Source organism: Miniopterus natalensis, chromosome 18, assembly GCF_054644295.1.
Source record: "Miniopterus natalensis isolate mMinNat1 chromosome 18, mMinNat1.hap1, whole genome shotgun sequence".
Classification (NCBI taxonomy): domain Eukaryota; kingdom Metazoa; phylum Chordata; class Mammalia; order Chiroptera; family Miniopteridae; genus Miniopterus; species Miniopterus natalensis.
The window spans coordinates 32,967,085-32,985,657 of NC_142098.1; the positions used below are offsets into that span (position 1 = coordinate 32,967,085).

An 18,573-nucleotide genomic window follows, 5' to 3' on the forward strand; every position below is an offset into this window, starting at 1 on the left:
CCAGCTACTGCCTCAGGAGCAGAAGGGATGCCCACTGGGTAGGGACAGCTTGTCCTGGCCAGCCAGCACTGGGGGCTCCTGCAGGGAGTGAAATCTGTCCAGAGCCCTCAGAGAAGGATAGGGGGAACTGCCCTTCCAGTCCTGTCTCTGAGGGTCTCCTGGGGGTTTGGGGGAGCATGCTGGGCTCTGGGCCAGCACAGTGGTGGCCACAGTGAGGCCGGGGTCCTGCAGTAGACAGCTGTTGGTCTTGGCGGTATCCACAAGACATCTAGGAGTGTGGCTGAGCCAGAGGGGATGGTGGGGGCCACCTCTCACCTGTCTCCCAGCCATGGAGGAAGACTTGCTGTCTCCACCTTTACCTCCCCCAGAATAAGTCAGAATTGGCCCTTTCCCATTGGCCTAGCACTCTGCTGCCCCCTGCTGGCCACACAGCTTGGTGCAGGACTCTGCAGAGGCCAGGCAGGCAATCCTGTGCCTGGGAGAGTCCTGGGGCCAGGGGTGCCCCTCCCAACAAGAAAACCAGGGAATAGTTACAAATTTAATAAAATTTGCCTTATAAATTACAGCAGCAGCCCCAGGGCTTGCTTGGCTGCCCCAGGAAGCAAGAGTTGGGCAAAGCTGGGCAGCTGTTGCTGGGCAGAAGTTGTCTGAGAGTTCAGGGCTGTGGAGGTGGCCAGTGGGCCAGCGCCGCCGCCTCCAGGATGGCCACAGGGCAGCAGTAGGGGCAGGGCAGAGGCTCATGGGCCGGTGGGTGCATAGGGAACAGGAGTGGGGGCTGAGGCCAGACCCCAAGGGCTGCTCAGTGCCCCCACTCACTGGATTCCTCAGTCCAAACTGGCCATGAGCAGGTGCAGCTCCCGGAAGGCACTGCCGTGGCGGCCGCTCAAACCTGATTTGCTCTTGACGAGGCCACTGATGCTTTTGAGCTGCTTATAGCAGAGCCGGCACTTGTGTAGCCTATGGGCAGAGGGGCAGCACTTGAGATGGCCACCTGCACAGAACCATGACCCCCACCTGACCCTGGGGCCTTTCCTGCCCTAACCACTCCCACCTCTCCCCCAGGACATGCCAGACCACACCAGGGCTCAGGGCAGAGCCAGACCATGGAGGAAATAACGTTCTGGCAACCCCAACCCTATACCCTGAGCCAGGGTCTCTGTCCCAGGCACAGTGACCTCCTCCATAAGCTGTTCTAGCAGGGCCATCAACAAGCAGGCTGGGCCCCCAGGCCTGATGTGGAACTCCTGCCCCCAACACAGGCACACTGCCTGGCCCCTCACCTCTCCTCCCGGCTGATGTCAACACCCACAGAGGGCGGGGCTGCCAGGATGTCAGTGATCAGGGGCAGAAACCGCTGCAGGATCAGCTTCAGGGAGGTACAGCCTGTCTGGACATAGCTTCAGAGGTGGATGGACAGAGCCACAGACAGACAAACAAGTACACAAAGACAGAGGGACAGAGACAAAGGATCAGAGGCAGCATGGGCTTGATTCCACTCTGGCCTCTCTGGAACTTGGAGGGGACAGCAAGGCTGCATAGCCACCTCATGGGGGCACCACCCCAAGGGTCTTCCCCTTGGTCCCTGCCCAAGCCTCTTTGCCCCCTCCCCTCCCTACTGTAAGGTAGGTGGGGCTTCTCCACACTTACCTCTCGTACTTGCTCTGGAGAAGCTTCTCGATCTGCGGCAGGACTGTGGTGCACAGGTCCAGCTTCCACAGGGAGCTGGGGAGAGGCCCAGGGACAGGTACCCTCAGCACCCAGCCCTGCCCACTCCACCCGCTCCACCCACTGCTGTCACTTACGCTTTCTGGTTGACGATGTTGAGGAGGTCCACCACCACTGACAGGTCATTGATGGCCACGGCTGAGTCCACCGACGTCTGCAAACAGAGCACCTGTCACAGAGGACTGGGGACAGAGTGGCCCCTGCCTGAGTGTGGTGTGATGATGGGGTTTATTGTGGGATATTAATAAGACCACCTACAACAATCAGTTGCAAGGCCAGGACAACAAATAGGAGCTCAATAAATGGCAGCTTGTGATGGTGAGAACTGAAGAAATAAAGTGAAACCACAGTGTGGTGATAAGGGCCGCCTACCCCCCACCTGCAGCTTCCTGTGGCCCTCCTCTTGGTTCAGCCATAAGCCTGGGGCAGGGGCAGGCACTTGCCTTGATGTCACCAGTGGTCCACACAGCCCTCACGGTGTCCAGGTTCTTGTGGCGGCTAGTGAGCACCACACACATGGTGTCATGGCCTTTGCGGATTTGAGACATGGCATCGTCGTCGACCAGCTCTGTCTGCTGGGGAATCTTCACAGCCTGGTGGGACAGGGGCCCAGATGCTGGCAGCAAAGCTCTACCCCATGGGCCTCCACTGCACCCTTGGGCTGGGCCCCCACTCACAGGCAGGAAGTCAGAGGCCTTCAGCCCGATGGGCTCATTCCGGGTGGCAGGGATGATGGCAGGCTCAGCCTTGGGTACAGGGGTGGAAGTGACGACCTGGGGCCAGGGCACGACCTCGGGCTAGAGGGGTCCGAAGCTCAGTGGGCAGCCAGCCTGAGGGCTCCCTCTCTGCTCCCCCAGATAAGAGGCTCCAGCCCCTCTGAGTCTCACACCACACCCGTCCACCCAGACATACATTTGGCACCGGGAACTGTGTGTCGATGGCTGGGCTGGGCTTTGCTGCCTCCTTGGCTGTGGCCATATCTGGAGGCAAAAGGAAAAGATCTCTGGGTCAGGACGAAGGCAGGGCTCGGGGTAGGACAATGGATGGCATCTGTAATTGGGCAGCAGGGGAGGGAGAAGTCAGCAGTGTGGGTCCTGGGGAGACAGGGCAGGGGCTGGGCCTGCTCCCTACTTTCTACCTACTCAATTCCAGGACTAGCAGAAAGCAGGCATCTAGCACTGTGTGTGTGGATGGGACCCAGGGAGCTCCAGGGGTGGAGATCTGTTACCTTACTAGGAATGTGTGTGCCAGGGGTGCTGGTGTTGAGTGGGTGGTGAGGAGTCTCAAGGCCCCCTCTTCAGGGGGCCCTAGTGATTTCTCTCACAAGGCCCAGCTCCTTCCTCCACAGCACATGTCCCATTTCTGGACCCATCTGTATGGTTATCTGTCCATTGTTTGCCTTCCTCACTAGGGTGTGGCCTCCTGAGGGGAGCACCTACCTGCTTTGTTCACGCTCAACCACCAGGGACTAGCCTGGGGTTTGGCACATAGTAGGTACTCTTGGGTGAGTGGGAGAGGCTGAGGCTGTGCCCAGAGGGGATGTCAGGGGGAGGGGCGGGGGCTCAGAAGGGGAGAGGACTGAGGAGCTGGGAGGAGACGTGCTGCACCACCCTCCGACTCACCATCTTCTGGGGGTGCTGGGAAGGGCTCACTTCTTCGAGGTGGTGTCCGACCTGTAGAGGCAAAGGGGGTAGGGGACTCACGTTAGCTACCCAGAGCTTCTGTTTGAGCCCCTAGGACTGAGGTGGCCTGGGACCCAGGGCCCTGTCAGGACATGGGGGATGGAAGATGGTTCCCAGGCATGCAGCTGTACACCTGTGACCCTGTCCTGACCCACAAACCCTCAGGCCTGCCCCTTCCCACCCACTTGCCCCTGTGGGCCTTCCTTTGCTTAGGGTGGGCAAGGCACTGAGTGGCTGCCAGGGCTCTGCTGGGGCCTAGAGGACCTGGGAACAGAGCCTGGCACGGTGTGGCTTAGGAACTAAGGGAGCTGCATGGGACACCATCCCCAGAAAGGATCGTCTGCATCCATTTCCCAGGTGGGGATGCCGGGGTTCATAGGGTGGGAGCCAGGCCTCACTGATGCTGTTCTTGGGCTGGAAGATTTCGTTGTAGTCCTCGGCGTTCTGGATCTCTGCCCGAGACTCCCGCTCATCCCGGTCATCCTCACTGCTGGGGCTGCGGCGCTCACTCTCTGAGTTATGTTTCACCCTGAGGGGCCGTAGAAGGAGGCTGGAGCCAGTAAGGCTGGACAGGGCCCCCGAAGCCTTCCCAGGGACAGACCCACTTCCTGTACCCCCCAGCACCCACTGAACTCTAAGCCCACCTCTGAGGCTTGCTGCAGGTTGTGCTGGGCCGCTCGTAGATGCGTCGAAGGGGGGCGGTGGGGAGGGGCGGCTGCTGCGCCAGGGGCAGGCTGTCCTGCACAGGGTCCTGGGCCACCGTGCCTGTCCTCGTGACCCGTGTCAGGTCCACCACATAAGAGGAGACGTTGCTCTGGGAGAAGGCCACGCCTATCTGCAGGAAGTGGCAGAGCTGGGGTGAGGCCCTTCCCAGCAGCAGCTAGGGTATGGGTGGGCAGGACCCCTGCAGGCTGGGTGGCAGTGGGGGCCTGATGGGCTCATGGGGGTGGCTCTCACCAGCTGGTTGTTGCAGATGGCCAGGTCAGCCACTTTGCCCCAGTTGACTAGGACCACGTCAAAGCAGCGCTCAGGCTCCCAGCCGTAGACACGCAACGAGTCCTGGCAGCCGCTGTATAGGCAGCACCCGTCGGGGTTGAAGAGGATGCTCCTGTGTCAGGCGAGAGTGGGCCATGGGTCCCAAGAAACCCGGGAAGAGAGCACAAGCAGAGATGGGAAAAGCCCACCCACATCCACATCCCACTTCCCCAGAGGAAGGGCTGGGCCCACTGCCCAGCTGCCTGCGTACCTGACAGGCCCTGGCTCCCCTTCGATGCAGCTCACCACCTGGAATTTCTCCAGATCCCAGAAACGGATGGTCCTGCAAAGGCAGCCAGGCTGTGCGAGGAAGCCAGGGCAGGCCCCAATCTGGCCTCCACACAGGCCCATGGCTTCGACAGCCAGCTTCTCTCCCCTCCACCCTCAGCCCCTCAGGGCCATTAAGAGCAATGCCTTGGGCCAAGGACTGGCCCTGGGAGGCAAGGGGAGGGGACTCAGCAGGTCGGAGGTGAATATTGGCCTTGGATCTGGACATGCCCTTGAAGGCCCAGGACACTGGGGCCGGGAACCAAGTCAGGGTAGGATGGGACCAGGGTCCCATCTTGGCTTGGCTGGCTGTTAATTCAGTCTACACAGGCTCATCAGGCATACGACACCCTGGGGCAGAGAGACAGATTGGGGACAGATATACATACACTCAGAGGCAGAGATGTGAGGAACGGCAGTCACAGCGACGGGCCCTGCTTCTCCTTCTCACCTGTCAGAGCTGCCAGAAGCTAGGAGGTACTCGTTGGGATGAAACTCCACCACGTTGACAGGCCCTGTGTGGCCAGGGAACTCGGACATCATCTTGCCAGCAGTCAGATCCCAGAGCTGGGGTAGGACAGGGTAGAGGTCAGGACAGGCCGCGCACAGCAGCCGCCCGCTCTCCCTCCAGTACAGCCTGAGCTCTTTATCCACACACCCCCTTCCAGCCTGGACAGGCTTGGGACATGCAACCCCAGTCAGGAGGTAGGTGAGGACACAGCCTGAGAGTGATCAGCAGATGCCAATCCCCAGCTTGGGGCCCAGGCCAGGTGGGGAGCTACCTTCACAGTGTGGTCATCTGCAGCCGATGCCAACCACTTCCCATCGGGGCTGAACCGGAGACACCGCACGGCCTGGTTGTGCCCCTGAGGAGAGGACAGAGCACCAGGCTCACCTTAGGGGCCTGGCCCAAGGGCTTCCTTCCCCACCACTCCACTCCATCCCTGCCTTAGACAAACAGTGCTTCCTAGGGAGCAGGCAATGAGGGGAAGATGTGAGGGAGATGCCACAGAGGGACACTTCTCCAAATATGATCAGGGACTCCCAGTCCCGCAGATGCTCCAAAAAATCCAGACTGTGTGGTCATAGAGTCTTAGGCCTCTTTTTAGAGAGTTAAATGCCCTCTCTTAATGTCAAAGGGTCTAAAAACCTCTAAAAGTAATTCTGTGTTAAACTCAGTGCTTCCAAACTCATAGGAATAGGCGCCCCCTCACCTGCCGATTCCTGTTACCTGCCTGTAAAACCAGAGCATGGAGCACAGCAGTTTGGTAAACATAGTTCTGAGGGGAGTCATGGAGAGCTGGGGGTCTAGGAGGACCACTCACAGCATTCCTGCTCTGCTCCAGATTCCTGTTTCTCGTCAGGACTCTCATGTTCTTACCCATGCTGAACAGCAGTGCCCTCCAGCCCCTGCCAGTATGGGCACCACCCATGTTCCATGCCTGCATGGTGCTTGTGGAATGACCAACAGAGGGCGCCTTCCTTACCCTGTACCGGAAGACACAGCCTTTTCTCCTGATGTCCCAGAGCTGTGGGGAGAGGAGCAGGGGGGCAGAGTCAGGACAGGTCACAACCAAGGGTGGGCTTGGGCTGGGGAGACCTAAAGCCTGGGCTGGAGGGCAGTGTGTGGCTGTGAGCAGAGGAGGGCTCTCGGCCCCTCCAAGTCATTATACCCCAAAATGACATGGATCTAGAAACTGCTCACTAAAGCTGGGAATTCCAAGCAGAAATGTCTGGCGAATGCCTCCACATGCCCCTTCTCTAGGAGGGTGTGAATACTGCCGCACAGAGATGATGTCCCCACAAAAAGCCAAAAACCCACACCCTCAGGCAGGACACGTGGCCCGGTCCTGCTGCCAGCCCAGCAGGAGACACAGGGCTCAGAGTGGCATCTCACCTTGATGTTCGTGTCCTGGGAACCCGAGGCCACAAACTCGCCATATGGGTGGAAATCCAGGCTGCAGATGTTGGCTTTGTGTCCCATGAGTGTGCGAAGAACTAAAAAGAAAGAAAGCAGAAACGATGGCTTGAGAGGCAAACAAGTCGGCTAGCAGAGAAAGGCTGCTGTGGGGGCTTTAATGTCAACTGAATACCACCACAGGTTTTTTAAATGGGAGGGAAAAATCAACCAGGGTCCTACCACCCAAACAACTTTTTCCTGAGAGATGACAGCCATTTCTGTTATTGCCTGAGCCTCCAGAAATGTATCGCACAGCGCCCGCAGCTTGTTCTCTGTGCTCATCCCAGTGTGTTCTTGTGAAAGGAGAGGTGAGGGAGGATGTCAGGCAGGGGCAAGTGGTGGGCAAAGGCCCCAAGGAGGGCAAGTGGAGGGCGTGCCTGATGTGGCCCAGGTGCTTGCACTGATCATCTGTCCCAGGGATCCTGAATTGAGGGTGGCTGTGAGGACAAGCTGTGAGAACTGAGAGAACATGGGGAGGACATACCAGAGCCTCAGACTCTCAGGGGTGGGGGGCAAATCACCTCCTGCCGCCCCAGGAAACCATGACTCCCATCCTTCAAGGTCCTGCAGGTAGCTCCAGGGCCCAGCCCAGCTTGGCCTGCGGGCAAATCGTGTGCTTGTCTCTGGTACCAATCAAATTTGCCTCCACTTTCTGGCCTCGTGTGTCTTGCTTTTTAAAAGATTTATAATTCTACTGTCTGAATGAAACTGATCACCCCATGAGTGCTGGGGCCAAGTGGTAGAGGAAGCCAGCCATCCTTAGGTTTGAGCCAAGGTGAAATAGGGTACTTGTGAGAGGTAGTGAGCTCTCTTTTGAAGGAGGTGTTCAAGTAGAATCCAGATGTAATGCTTTAGGTACATGAGAGTCGAGCTCCAAGCACTGGGTGAATTAAATAAACTATTGTTTGATTGTCTGTATCCTTCATGGTCCATCAGGTCCAAGGCTCTGGAGCCAGACAGAACTAGGAGTAATGCTGGCTCTGCTCTTGGCTTGCTGCGTGACCCTGGGCAATCCCTTACCCTCTCTGAGTCTCATATCAGGTCTTGGTCAGAATTATGTAATAAGATGGACATAAAGTTCCTAGATGAGCCTGACACGTGGTAAGTGCGCAGTAAATGCCAGCTACAATCCTCATTGTGATTTCTTCCTGCACAGGCCTGCCTTCATCCCTTCCTCTCGGTCTCCCGAGCTGGACCTTCTCGCCTCCTCAGGCCTCAGAACACATGTCCTAGTTCTCTGTCTCGTGGCACCAGTGATGACCCACTACTCAGTGCCATGGCCTTCTGGGCACCTCCTTTGTCCCAGGACATCTGCTGAGTACTTCCAGTTTCCCAGAATAGGTGAGTGATTTCGAAGCACAAGTCTCCCCCAACCCCAACAATGCCAGGAGGTGGACAAGAACCGCAGGCTCAGGGGGAAAGCAGCCCACTTAAGGCCGATCAGCAAGGTGCAGAGCCAGAGCTTAAACCAGGCATTTTACTCTTGAGTAGCTTGCTTTACCAGGTGACTCTCTACCTGGGTGACATTTGTCTAAAGCTTCCAGGACAAGCCAGGCACAGCTGAGAGCAAGATAAAAGTGAGCTGCTCTGGTTGTCATCTGCCTTGAGGACAAAGTCCATCCCACAGCCCACCACACCCACCCATCCTACTAGGTGTCTCTTGGCATAGGTCCTGTTGGGTACTGAGCTGGGACAGAGCTGCCCTTACAGCCTTCGCAGAGTATGACAAGGCACCTGCCATGTCTGTCCACTGAGTATCTAACTCAATGGCACCAAAACCTCAGAGGCTGCCCCTTGCTATCTGTAGTTGTCACAGGTCACCGGGGGCTCAGTATTGCATTTCTGGTCAAGGAGGCCTCGGGCACATGCTGCCCAGTCCAGGGCTTAGAGGGAGCGGACTCATGCTGGCTCTGCTTGAGCCCACTGGCTCTGCATCCCACAGCAAGGTTTCCAAAACCCTGCCCCGCCCCAAGAGGATGTGGCGAGTCCCGCCCTGCGTGGGCTGGCTTCATGAAGCGGGATCCCGGCTGACCCACCCTCGCCCTCTGGCTGTGCCATGGAAAGCAGGCAGGACCACATTCTTCTGGCGTGACTTCTGCCCCTGTTCTTCTGTCCCAGGAGGGAAGGTCTCGGTCACAGGAGCTGGGAGCTGCAGAGTGGAGGGCCTCTGGGGTGTGTGCCCCATGCAGGAACCTCCAGCTGTCCCAGCTGAGTAGCTGTTAGTCCTCCGCCTGAACCCTCCAGTGATGGGCTGCCTTTCAAAGCAACTGATGTGACAGTCAGGCAGTGCTTCCAGGACCTCTTCTGTACCTGGGGTGCAAACTAGCCTGGCACTTTCACTCACACAGTGGAGGGTAGGGGTGGAGGGGAGCCTGAGGTCTTAGCTCTTCCTGCTGAGTGCAAGCTTCACTCCCATCAGAGAAGTCCCCCAAACTCGAGGCACCAAATGACAGGGAGGAGAGCATTGGGATGGCAATTCCAATACCAAGATTCGAGTCCCAGCTTCTGCCACTCCCAGCCACAGGGTCCTCACCAAGCTCAGTGCCCTCCCTGGGCCCCAGTATGCCCATTTGGCAAATAAGGGGGACCTACTAGCCAGGCTCTGCACCAGAATCACCTGGAAGCTTACTGAGAGCCAGATTTGGGGCCTACCCCACTTCTGAGGCATGTCTGCTGGGAGTGGGGTCTGGACCATGTGTTTGTAACGAGCCTGAGAGCAGCCAGCGCAGGGAAGTCCACCGTCCAGGAATTCCAGACAGGTCTTCAGTTTTCATTCTTTGCCCACCTTAAGGAATTCTCACGTTTCCCTTACATGTTAATTAGTCCTGGCTGAGAATGCTCTTATCTTCTCTTCTGTGCCCTGCTCCTCAGTGCATGGGAAGTGGCTGGTGCCATCCACCAGGATTGGGGCCAGGAAGAGGCTTCCCAGGTGGAGAACTGCTTTCAGCCTGAGCCTTTCTGCTTTCTCAGCTGGAGCCCAGACAGACGGGCTTGCTCCAACCCGGCACCCTGAGTCCAGCGATGACCCAGCACAGGTGCTGTGGGTCCTGCGTGTGGCCAGGCAACAGGACCATGTGCTGAGACGCTAAGCATGCAGCCCATTTGTTATCTAAGAGATCCCGGGGTCTGTCTTTCTTAAGCGGCCACCACCAGGGGGGCAAGCATCACCCAGGGGCGCCACCTTTCTTTAGGGCCGTCTACACAAGAAGGCCACTGCTCTGGGGCAGAATGGACCTGGCCACTGGGTGTGCATGGCTGATGGCCACCGTCCCATAGCAGAGGCAGACCACATACCACAGGAGAGGCTCAGGGACCTGTAAGTCTCAGACAGGAGGGGGTGCTCTCTTCTGGAAAAAGCAGCCCTGGCAAAACCCATGCCGCCATTCCCTCTCCCATCCTCCAGGGAGTAGGTGGCCTCCGGCCTGGCATGCTGGACGGTCCAGACTAGAGGCCAGCAGTGAACAGTAAGCAGACGGGTTTTACTGGGACCTCTGTGTTGGCCTGCGCTGTGTTCTGTGCTAACGTATAAAATGTTTCTAGAAATAAACTGCAGTACAGCCATGTTGTTTAGAAAGATGTGGGGAATGAGCAAAACCCCAGATGAAAGGACAAGGTTGAGGCCTCTGAGAATGGGAAGAAGTGGGGCAAAGGCTTCCTCTTTTCATTGTGAATATTTGCAGAACTATCGGTAGCTGACTTCTTAAACTCTTAACTCCTATGGACGTAAAAACTAAATTAAAGCAAAGCACAAGGAAACAGAAGGCCTGGCCACCCCAGCCCCATTCCTGCCGGCAGCAGTTACCCGAAGCTGAGTGGGGGCCACCCCGAGTCGGGCCACTCGCTTCTCCGGGTGCCCCACACAGGCACCTCACTCCTTCACGTGTCCTGTGTGGCCCGATGTCCTTCTAGGTTCTGAATCCACACAGACAGCCACCGCCCATCCCCACAGTTGTCCATTCGGACATTTGCTAGGCACCTCCCTAGTGCCAGCACTGAGAGACAGGAGTGCATGTCGCTAATGCCAGGCTAATAGGGGTGGAGGGGGCAGGGTGTCAACACACTGTCTGGTCAGTGCTCCAGGAAAGCAGCACCCAACCTGGTCAGGACAGGCTTCCCAGAGGAAGCGACTGGACAGGAGCCTGAGACAGCAGGGCTATAGGAAGCATTTGGGGAAGGTGAGCACAGACACCTACTTTTGGCAGCTTCCAGGTCCCAGACACGGATGGAGCCCGACTGGGAGCCGGCCACAATGAGCTCCTCAGGGGTGTTGAGACGGACACTCTCCACTGGGGACGTGTGACCCGTCAGGCTCTGTGGAGAGAGGGTGGCACCTTCAGTGCACTTTGTGGACAGACCCCCAGCTGCTGCCCCGAGTTATGGGTCCCCAGGAAGTGCATCAGTGAGAAGTGACCCAAGCAACAGAGCCACACCCAGGCTCTCCCACAGATGGCTGAGCAGCCGCTTCTCTGGGCCTCAGCTCCTAGGGCTAAAAGTGGACCAAACCCCAGTCATGCTCCAACCACTTGGTAAGTCTGAGGCCCTGAAAGGCTGGTCTGTGGGGAGTTAGGGGAGAAAGGCTCTGGCTGAGGCCTGTGGGGGCCTGCAGCTACACCTGATATAAGAAGATAAATCTAGAGGCCAGACCCCAAACTGTCCCTGTGCTTCTCTGGGGATGAGAGCCTGGTGTCACTTCATGTCTATTTTTTGTCAGTCTTTGTTGAGTTTTTTCCAAATTGTCTGTTACTTTGGCATTTCTTAGGGGAAAAACACATTTAAACCTTAAAAACAAAGGGAAATAAAATGATTTCAATTCCGTTCTGAACTCAATTTCAATTTTCTGGAACACGGGCTGTGGTTTGGGTCAGATTTCAGTTCTCCGCTGAATCACTCCAAATCAATGAGTTGATTAAGTCTCTACTAATAAATACCACCCCCCCACCCCCCACCCCCCGCCATCCTATTTTATCTTTATCCTGACTTGGCCAAGAGTCAAAAGCATGATACCACCCTGTGCTGCAGGGCTATGTGGGGAGACAGTGAGGCTCCCGTGCTTCTGGTGGGAATGTAAATTGATTTCTAGAGGGCAATTTGGCAACATATTTTGAAAGCTTTTTAAGAAGTGCACACCCTCAGATTTAATGCAACCATCACAGATCTGCTCAAAGATTTAGCAGATGAGGATGTTTACCATGTGGCTGAGCAGAGCCAAAAGGCTGCCAGTGACCTCCATGCTGGGAACGAGGAGGGGCTAAGCCAGTGCTGGCTCATCCCTACAGTGGCACACCACGAAGCCATTAAAAATCATGTTGTTAGTGGATATTTTTTGACACAGGAAAATGCTCAAATATTGTTATTTTAAAAAGCCAAGCCACGGTACAGTGAGATAGTGTTCTGGAAATATATTGTTATAGATTTCTCTGTGTGCATATGTGTGTGTGTTTGCACGTGTGTATGAGTACATAAATGCACAAGTCTGCACATGTGTACAAGGGCACAGATCAAAATACCAACTGCAATGGTCTTTGGATAATGGAACTATAGATAATTCATTTTTGTATTTTTCCTCCTTTACGATTTCATTTTGGAAAGCAGTTTTTGGCACTGAATGTAGTTATGTGACCAGGGTAAAGTGCTATTAAAGACCCAACTCTCTGCCCAGCTCCAGCCAGGCACCCTGAAATCCTTTTAGTGGAATGAGGTAGGGACTATCCCAGTCATCCCTACACATAGCTGATGGGTGGGTGGATGGGCCCTGGACAAGGCAGGGCCCTGGGCAGGGCAGGGCAGGCTCAAACTCATTTAGCCTTCTCAAGCAGGCTCCCTGGAGGGCTGTCCTACAGCCAGGTGACATCCCCATTCCTGAGGACTGGCCACTGTCCCTGTCATCTGGAGTTGTTCTGGGCCTTCCTGAGTAGACAGCTGGGGGAGGCATGGATGTTGTGCTGTGTCCCCCTACCCTCAGGATGGGCACCCAGAGAATAGGGTGCCTGCTTCCACCCCCGCCCCTGCCCTGCCCACAGTCCCCTCCCGTCCCTTGCCCCTGCCCCCACTGGCTGGCTGAGGCTCACCATGATGCAGTTGGGCTTGTTGATGGACCACAGGTTGACGCGGCAGTCATCCCCACCTGTTGCCAGCAGCCGCCCTGAGCCTTTGCCCAGCACCAGTGAGGAAACATTGCTGGCGTGGGCGACGATCTCCTCTACACAGGAAAGGGCAGAGGGGGAAGCCAGTCAGGGGGCTTGATGGGTCATGTGGAGGAGGGGAAGGCCTGGTCCTGCTTGGCCACCAGCACTGGCACAAAAAGCCCCTCTCGAGGGCTTTGCCCCTTTGGCCTCTCTTTGGTGCCCAGACACTCCCCCGGACAAGGCAGGGCCTTGGGCCTGAGACAGAAGTGACTATTCTCAGCATGCCATTCCCATCTCACCCTTAGGCTTCATTTTCCTCCTTGTCTTGCACGTGGGCTGGGAATACTACTGACTTACTGAAGCTGTCCCCGGGAAGCTCACCCAGGGCTTACGCCCACAGCTTCAGAATTACGGGCCAGGTTCTGATCTAGCTCTGCTATCGTAGGCTGTGTGGCCTTAGACAAGTCACTCACCCTTTCTGAAGACTGGGCTCCTCATCTGGTAAGTGGGGTTAATAACAACAGTGCCTGGCTCACTGAGTTGCTGAGGATTACAGTGAGAAGGTGCCTGCGAGCTCTGGGTAGGGAGTGAGAGCTCAGTGGTTGTTACACAGGCTAAGGACTAGTCACCACGAAGACAGTGAGCACTGGGGCCCCAGGTGGGCACAGGAGGGTGGGCTGCATGAGGCAGGGGGCAGGAGGCAGCCAACTGAGAGGTCTGGGTGAGGGAGTGGGAATGAGGGCTGACCAGACAGAGTAGGAGGAAAGAGCACTGTGGGCAGCCACAAGGGCCCCTGGCCTGGACTACTAGGGCAGCAGCGGGGGCAACAGACTAAAGCCCCAGGGGCACCAATGCTCCAAAGAGAACAAAACACAGGCAAGGAACCAAGAGGCAGCCCAGATCTCCGGGCTCACCCCTGAGTAAATTCCTCCTGGGAGGGAGGAGCAGGTAGACAAGACAGGTCTCCCCACTCAGATGGAGGGAAAACGCCACCATGCTGACACCCTGAGGCAAGTAGGAGGCCTCAGACAGCTAAAATGCTGTGCACATGAAACTGCCAGATGTCTGAGCACGTTACCTCCCACTTGAACACTTTCATGGCTTGGCCTTGCCTTTCAGATAAAGCAAAGCATCAGAAGGACTGGGGTGCTCACCAGCCTCTGCGGCGCCACATTCTCCCCAATACTGTGCTGCAGTCCATGGCCCCCCTTTGAGGACTGCATTGAACTTCCTGCCTCAGGGCCTTTGCACATGCAGTTCAGACAGCCTACAATACTCCCCTACCCCATTCTCCATCACCTAGTTAACTGATTCAAAGCCCATGTCCCAGCTTAGAATTCAAGGAGAGACGGAGGGGTGTGGCAATCTGATTCCTGCCTGTACCTCTCCCCAGGCTCTGCACCCCATTTCACAGGGGACCTTGTCTATTTTGCCCCCTACTGATCTCCCTAGTGCCTGGTTCTATGCTCAGGATCAACCAACTGTTGAAGGGGTAGATACAGAGCCCCAATAAATACAAAGCCACTCTGTCCAAAGCATACCTTCCTTGGAAAACCTTAACAGGACTCTCCCAGAACCTTGGGCTTAGAGGAAAATGGTCCAAACCTCTCATTTTACAAATGAGCACACTAAGGCCCAGCAAAGAGCTTTGCCCAAGTTCCCACAGTTAAAAAGTAAAGGAGTCTTCTCTCAGCTTCTGAAAACATCCCAGGGACAACTCATAGCCCAGGGTGACCAGTTTGGGCACCAAATTTATGCCAACCAGTTACCACAGGTGGGGTATGATCAACAAGTAGGGCAGCAATCCTCAAAATATGATCTGGGAAACCTTGGGATCCTCAAGATCCTTTCAGGGGAAAAAAAAAAAAAAATCCTTTCAGGGGGTCCCAGAGAACAAAACTATTTTTATAATAATACTAAGATGGTATTTGACTTTTATGCTCTCGTTTGCTCATATAGTTTTCCAAAAGATACATGATATGATGACATCATCATTAATGGCATGTTTGTGTATTCTTGTTTGAAAATGTCTCAGTACTGCCAACATGGTAAACAGTGATAGATATAACTCCCATAAACAAAAACTCTTTGGGGTCCTCAGTAATTTTTAAGAGCATAAAGAGGTCCTCGGATCAAAGGGTTCGGAACTGCTATGGAGAGTAATGATGGAGGTGGGTGGTGCTCACGCTCAGTTACGTTCCAGAGCCCTGTCAACACCCCTCTGCCTACCCTCTCACCCTGGCCCCTGCCCCAAGATGCCCTCATCTGATGGGGGAAGTTTGACTTGAGATGTCTGAAAATGTAAAGAATATCTTTCAGCATTTTCGCCCCATTTTGCCTGTCAGCCTAACTGGAAATCCTGCACCAAGTGCTTTATTATACTCATATTCTCACTTGAATCTCACAGCAACTCTAGTATGTAGATGTGAATATCTCACTGTACAGACAGGAAACTAAGCCTCAGAGAGGTGAAGTCACCTGGCCAATATTACCTGGCTAAGTGCCAAAGTCATGATTTGCATCTTGGTCTGTCTTACTCCAAGGCCTGGGGGGTGGAGGGGGGTCTCTCTTTGTGCCAAAGAGAGAAAGCTTGAGGTTCAGGCCACCCCAGCAACAAACAGCTAACAGGATAAATGGGGTGAGAAAGAAAAAAAGAAAATCACTCACGCAACTTCCAGGCCGTCTTGGTGACCACAGGGGTGGCCATCCTTCAGTTTTCTGGCACCTGAAGCTCCACCGACAAAACAGACTGCTTTCCTCTCGGGGTGGGGGTGGATCCCCCCCAGATCCACCAATCAAGTTGGCAGGGAGTTCCCGCACATCCAGGCGGAGGGAATGCCTTTCTCCCAGCTCTGGACCAACTCTTAGTTTTAAATCATCCACAGCAGCCACAGCAGCAGCCTGTGTGCGCCTGTTGGGATCTTGGATCATGGAATGTCAGGCTTGAGCCATCTCAGCTCAACACTGGGCTGAAACACAGAGGAGATGGCTTGTTAGGAAACACTCGGTGGGAGCTCAGGGGGACGCTGATTTGCAGACTGCAGCTGTAGCTCTCTGGATCATCAAGGCTACTTGATAAAGACACCCACCCACCCACCAAAGCCACCAGAGCCTGGAGCTGCACTGCAAATTGGGTTTGAAGATCAGGAGAGAGGGCACCTCAGGCAGAATGACTTGCAACACAGGGAAAAAGAAGGTTCTCCCAGAGGCCAGGAGGAAGGGAGGAGGCTCTGCTCCAGGAGGCTGGCTGCCGGAGGTGCAGCAGCCTCAGCGGGGCGGGGAAGAGCAGATGTCTGCAGTTCAGACAGATTTCTGAGAGTCACTGTTTTGTCTGACCTATGGGAAGCGGGTGGAGTCAAGGCTAAGCTTAGGGGCCGCTGAGAGGCACCCCAGAGGCAGGTACTTAAGTCTTCTCTGCAGAGAATGTCAACCAGGGAGCTGAGGGTCCAACCCCTCGAGTCTGTGGCAAAGGAACTACTCCTGGTCCCTGAAATTCCCAAGGACAGTGCTGGGAACCAGATCTCCAGCCTGGGCATGAGTTGGTGTGATTCCTCAACTCGAAAAGGCCACTTTATGGTACCTCCTACCTACTTCCTCCAAGCCTTCTTCCCGTGAAACCTCTCCTCTCCATCCCTCTTCTCCAGGGTTGCCCAGGCCGGGTTCTCAAGTCCTCTCCACCTCCTCACGGCCTCCGGTGTCACCCATTCATACACAGCTGATCTCCTGAGCTCCCTGACGTGACCCCTGCCTCGCCAGACCCCCTTTCCTCCTCGTTCTCCTCGGCTACCATTATCCCCATTCATTCGCTCTCCTGTTTCTAGGGTCCCTATTCATCACCCATCCTCCGGCAGACCCCCAGCTGTTTCCGGGTTTTGCCCTCAGGCCTCCCCGCCGGTCCCGCCCCTCCCGGGACTAAGGCTGGTCCCTTGGCCTCCCCCTGATCCTCCCACTCCTCTCAGCTTGCCGGGAAGGGCTCCAACCTCCTCGCGCCCGGAGCCCTCTGCGCCGCAGCCCGGCCCGGCCCGGCCCCGCCTGGCTCGGCCAGGTCCAGGGCCCACCGTACGTCCCCTCGCCTCCTCGTCCCCTTGCCCACTCCACCTGCAGCTGCGGCTCCGCAGGCCGAGGCTCCGCTCCAGGGGCGACCCCCACTTGCCTCCATCCCCTGCCCTGATTGGCCGCTGCTTGACAACCGACCCTCACAACAAAACCTCCGACTCGGAGCCCCGCCCTCCCCGCCTCCAGCACCAATCAGCCCCCTCGGTCGCTCCACCTCTCGCCAGGTTTGACCAATCGAAGCAGGCACTTCTGCCGCTTTCCCTAAGTACCCGCCCTCTTTTCCTGAATTGGGCTAATCACAAGGAAGGAGAGTTCAAGAGCTGCCCCTCGGCCTCTAATGAACCAATGCGGGCTGCCGTTTCCTTGATCCCGCCTCCGCCTCAAACTCTCCCTTTCCTCCGCCTTGCCTTCTCTTCCTCAAAAATAGTTGGCGTTTGAAAAATTTGCGAGACGCCCTCCAATGGCGGCTGCACCAATCGCTTCAGCAACCGTCCCAGCTTGGCCAATCAGCGTTCGCATTATTGGAAACCCAATTCCCAGAGAGCCAATGGGAAAGGGACGTCGGGGGCCGAGTGAAGCCCCGGAAGTTCCATCTTGGAGTGGGGCGAAGCGGGGAGGTGTGCTCAGCCAGCCTTTTGCCGCGGTTCCTGCTGGTTCCCTTTACCTGCGGGCGGTTCGGCGATGATCTGAGGACTTTTCTCTGTCTTCTTTGGCTCCAACACCGGCTTGAAGCCCCCACAGGAGACCGAGAAGAAAACGGAGACTGATGACGACTCCGAGTCAGGCGTGGAGCCCGGGATCGCTACCCCCACGGCCGACGTCTCCTTGGCGGGATGCGTGGGCCGCTTCCTTGCGGGGATCACCGACTCGGAACCCGGGAAGCGCCGGCTTCAGTCGGGCTCGGGGGTGGGGTGGGCTCGTTCTCCACTGCACTGCACCCTCTCCGCCAGAAAGCGGCAGAGGGCCCACCCGTCACCACATTGTACTTTGGGAAGCAGGCTGCGGAGGCATTTGGGCACCATCCAGAGAGGACTCGATTAGCAGAAAAAAATCCGATCAAAACTGTCCTTCCTGTATTTCTCGACTTCTTACATGAAAACGTCATAGACGAAACTCGAGAGAATACGATAAAGATATTTAATCCTTTAATAACATGGTGATCACCCATACGCTCGCGGTGTGGGTTTCCACACTTGCGAACGTTTTGCTGTATTTGCTTTATCCGTGTGGGTTTTCTGAACCTTTTGGGAGTTGTAGACGTCTACACATTTCAGCCGGACGCTAAATACTATGGAGCATGTCATTCTTAAAAATCAGGCCCTTATCCTGCGTAAGTATTGTATCACCACACCTGAGAAAACAACAGTTCTTTTCCAGTCCAGATTTTCATAATCATCCCGAAAATATTTTTAATAACTGTTTTCCTAAGTAGGAGACGATCAGGAGTCAGCACGCTTGGCTCTTTTCAGCTCATTCTATTCCCCCCCCCCTTTTAAATGAAGAGAGATTGGGCCATTTACATTGTTGACTGTCTCACGTTATAATTTTGTTTGACTTTTCCCTTCTAGTGTCATTTATGTTGTTCCTTTCCCCCCTGAGTTTCTTGTTAAAATGGAAGTTAAAGCTTGATTAGATTCATGGTCACCATTTTGCAACACTACATTGACGTATAATACACATACCCCCTGCACTGTAAGTGTGCAGGTCGACGGATTTTCACCAT

The 18,573-nt window shown here is 55.6% G+C and overlaps 1 protein-coding gene across 1 annotated transcript; it reads right to left on the reverse strand.

Moving 5' to 3' along the window:
- Positions 1-525: 525 nt before the first annotated feature.
- On the reverse strand, positions 526-16,975 carry KATNB1 (katanin regulatory subunit B1). Its single transcript, XM_016206530.2, has 20 exons — positions 16,893-16,975; positions 15,462-15,763; positions 12,738-12,868; positions 10,863-10,980; positions 6,607-6,707; positions 6,197-6,238; positions 5,492-5,575; positions 5,161-5,276; positions 4,654-4,725; positions 4,365-4,515; positions 4,052-4,242; positions 3,806-3,936; positions 3,348-3,398; positions 2,638-2,705; positions 2,403-2,522; positions 2,169-2,318; positions 1,803-1,879; positions 1,648-1,722; positions 1,281-1,397; positions 526-957 (listed from the first exon to the last, which is right to left on the reverse strand). The coding sequence occupies exons 2-20, from the start codon at positions 15,499-15,501 to the stop codon at positions 825-827; spliced, it is 1,968 nt and encodes a 655-aa protein (XP_016062016.1). The 5' UTR covers positions 15,502-15,763; positions 16,893-16,975; the 3' UTR covers positions 526-824.
- Positions 16,976-18,573: the final 1,598 nt, after the last annotated feature.

Excerpts from the sequence above, each read along its gene's own strand:
- KATNB1 (XM_016206530.2), bottom strand. The coding sequence starts at position 15,501 with ATGGCCACCCCTGTGGTCACCAAGACGGCCTGGAAGTTGC. Across the intron at positions 6,708-10,862 it reads GGACCTGGAAGCTGCCAAAA|TTCTTCGCACACTCATGGGA; the intron begins GTAGGTGTCTGT and ends CTTTCTTTTTAG. Across the intron at positions 4,243-4,364 it reads CCATCTGCAACAACCAGCTG|ATAGGCGTGGCCTTCTCCCA; the intron begins GTGAGAGCCACC and ends CACTTCCTGCAG.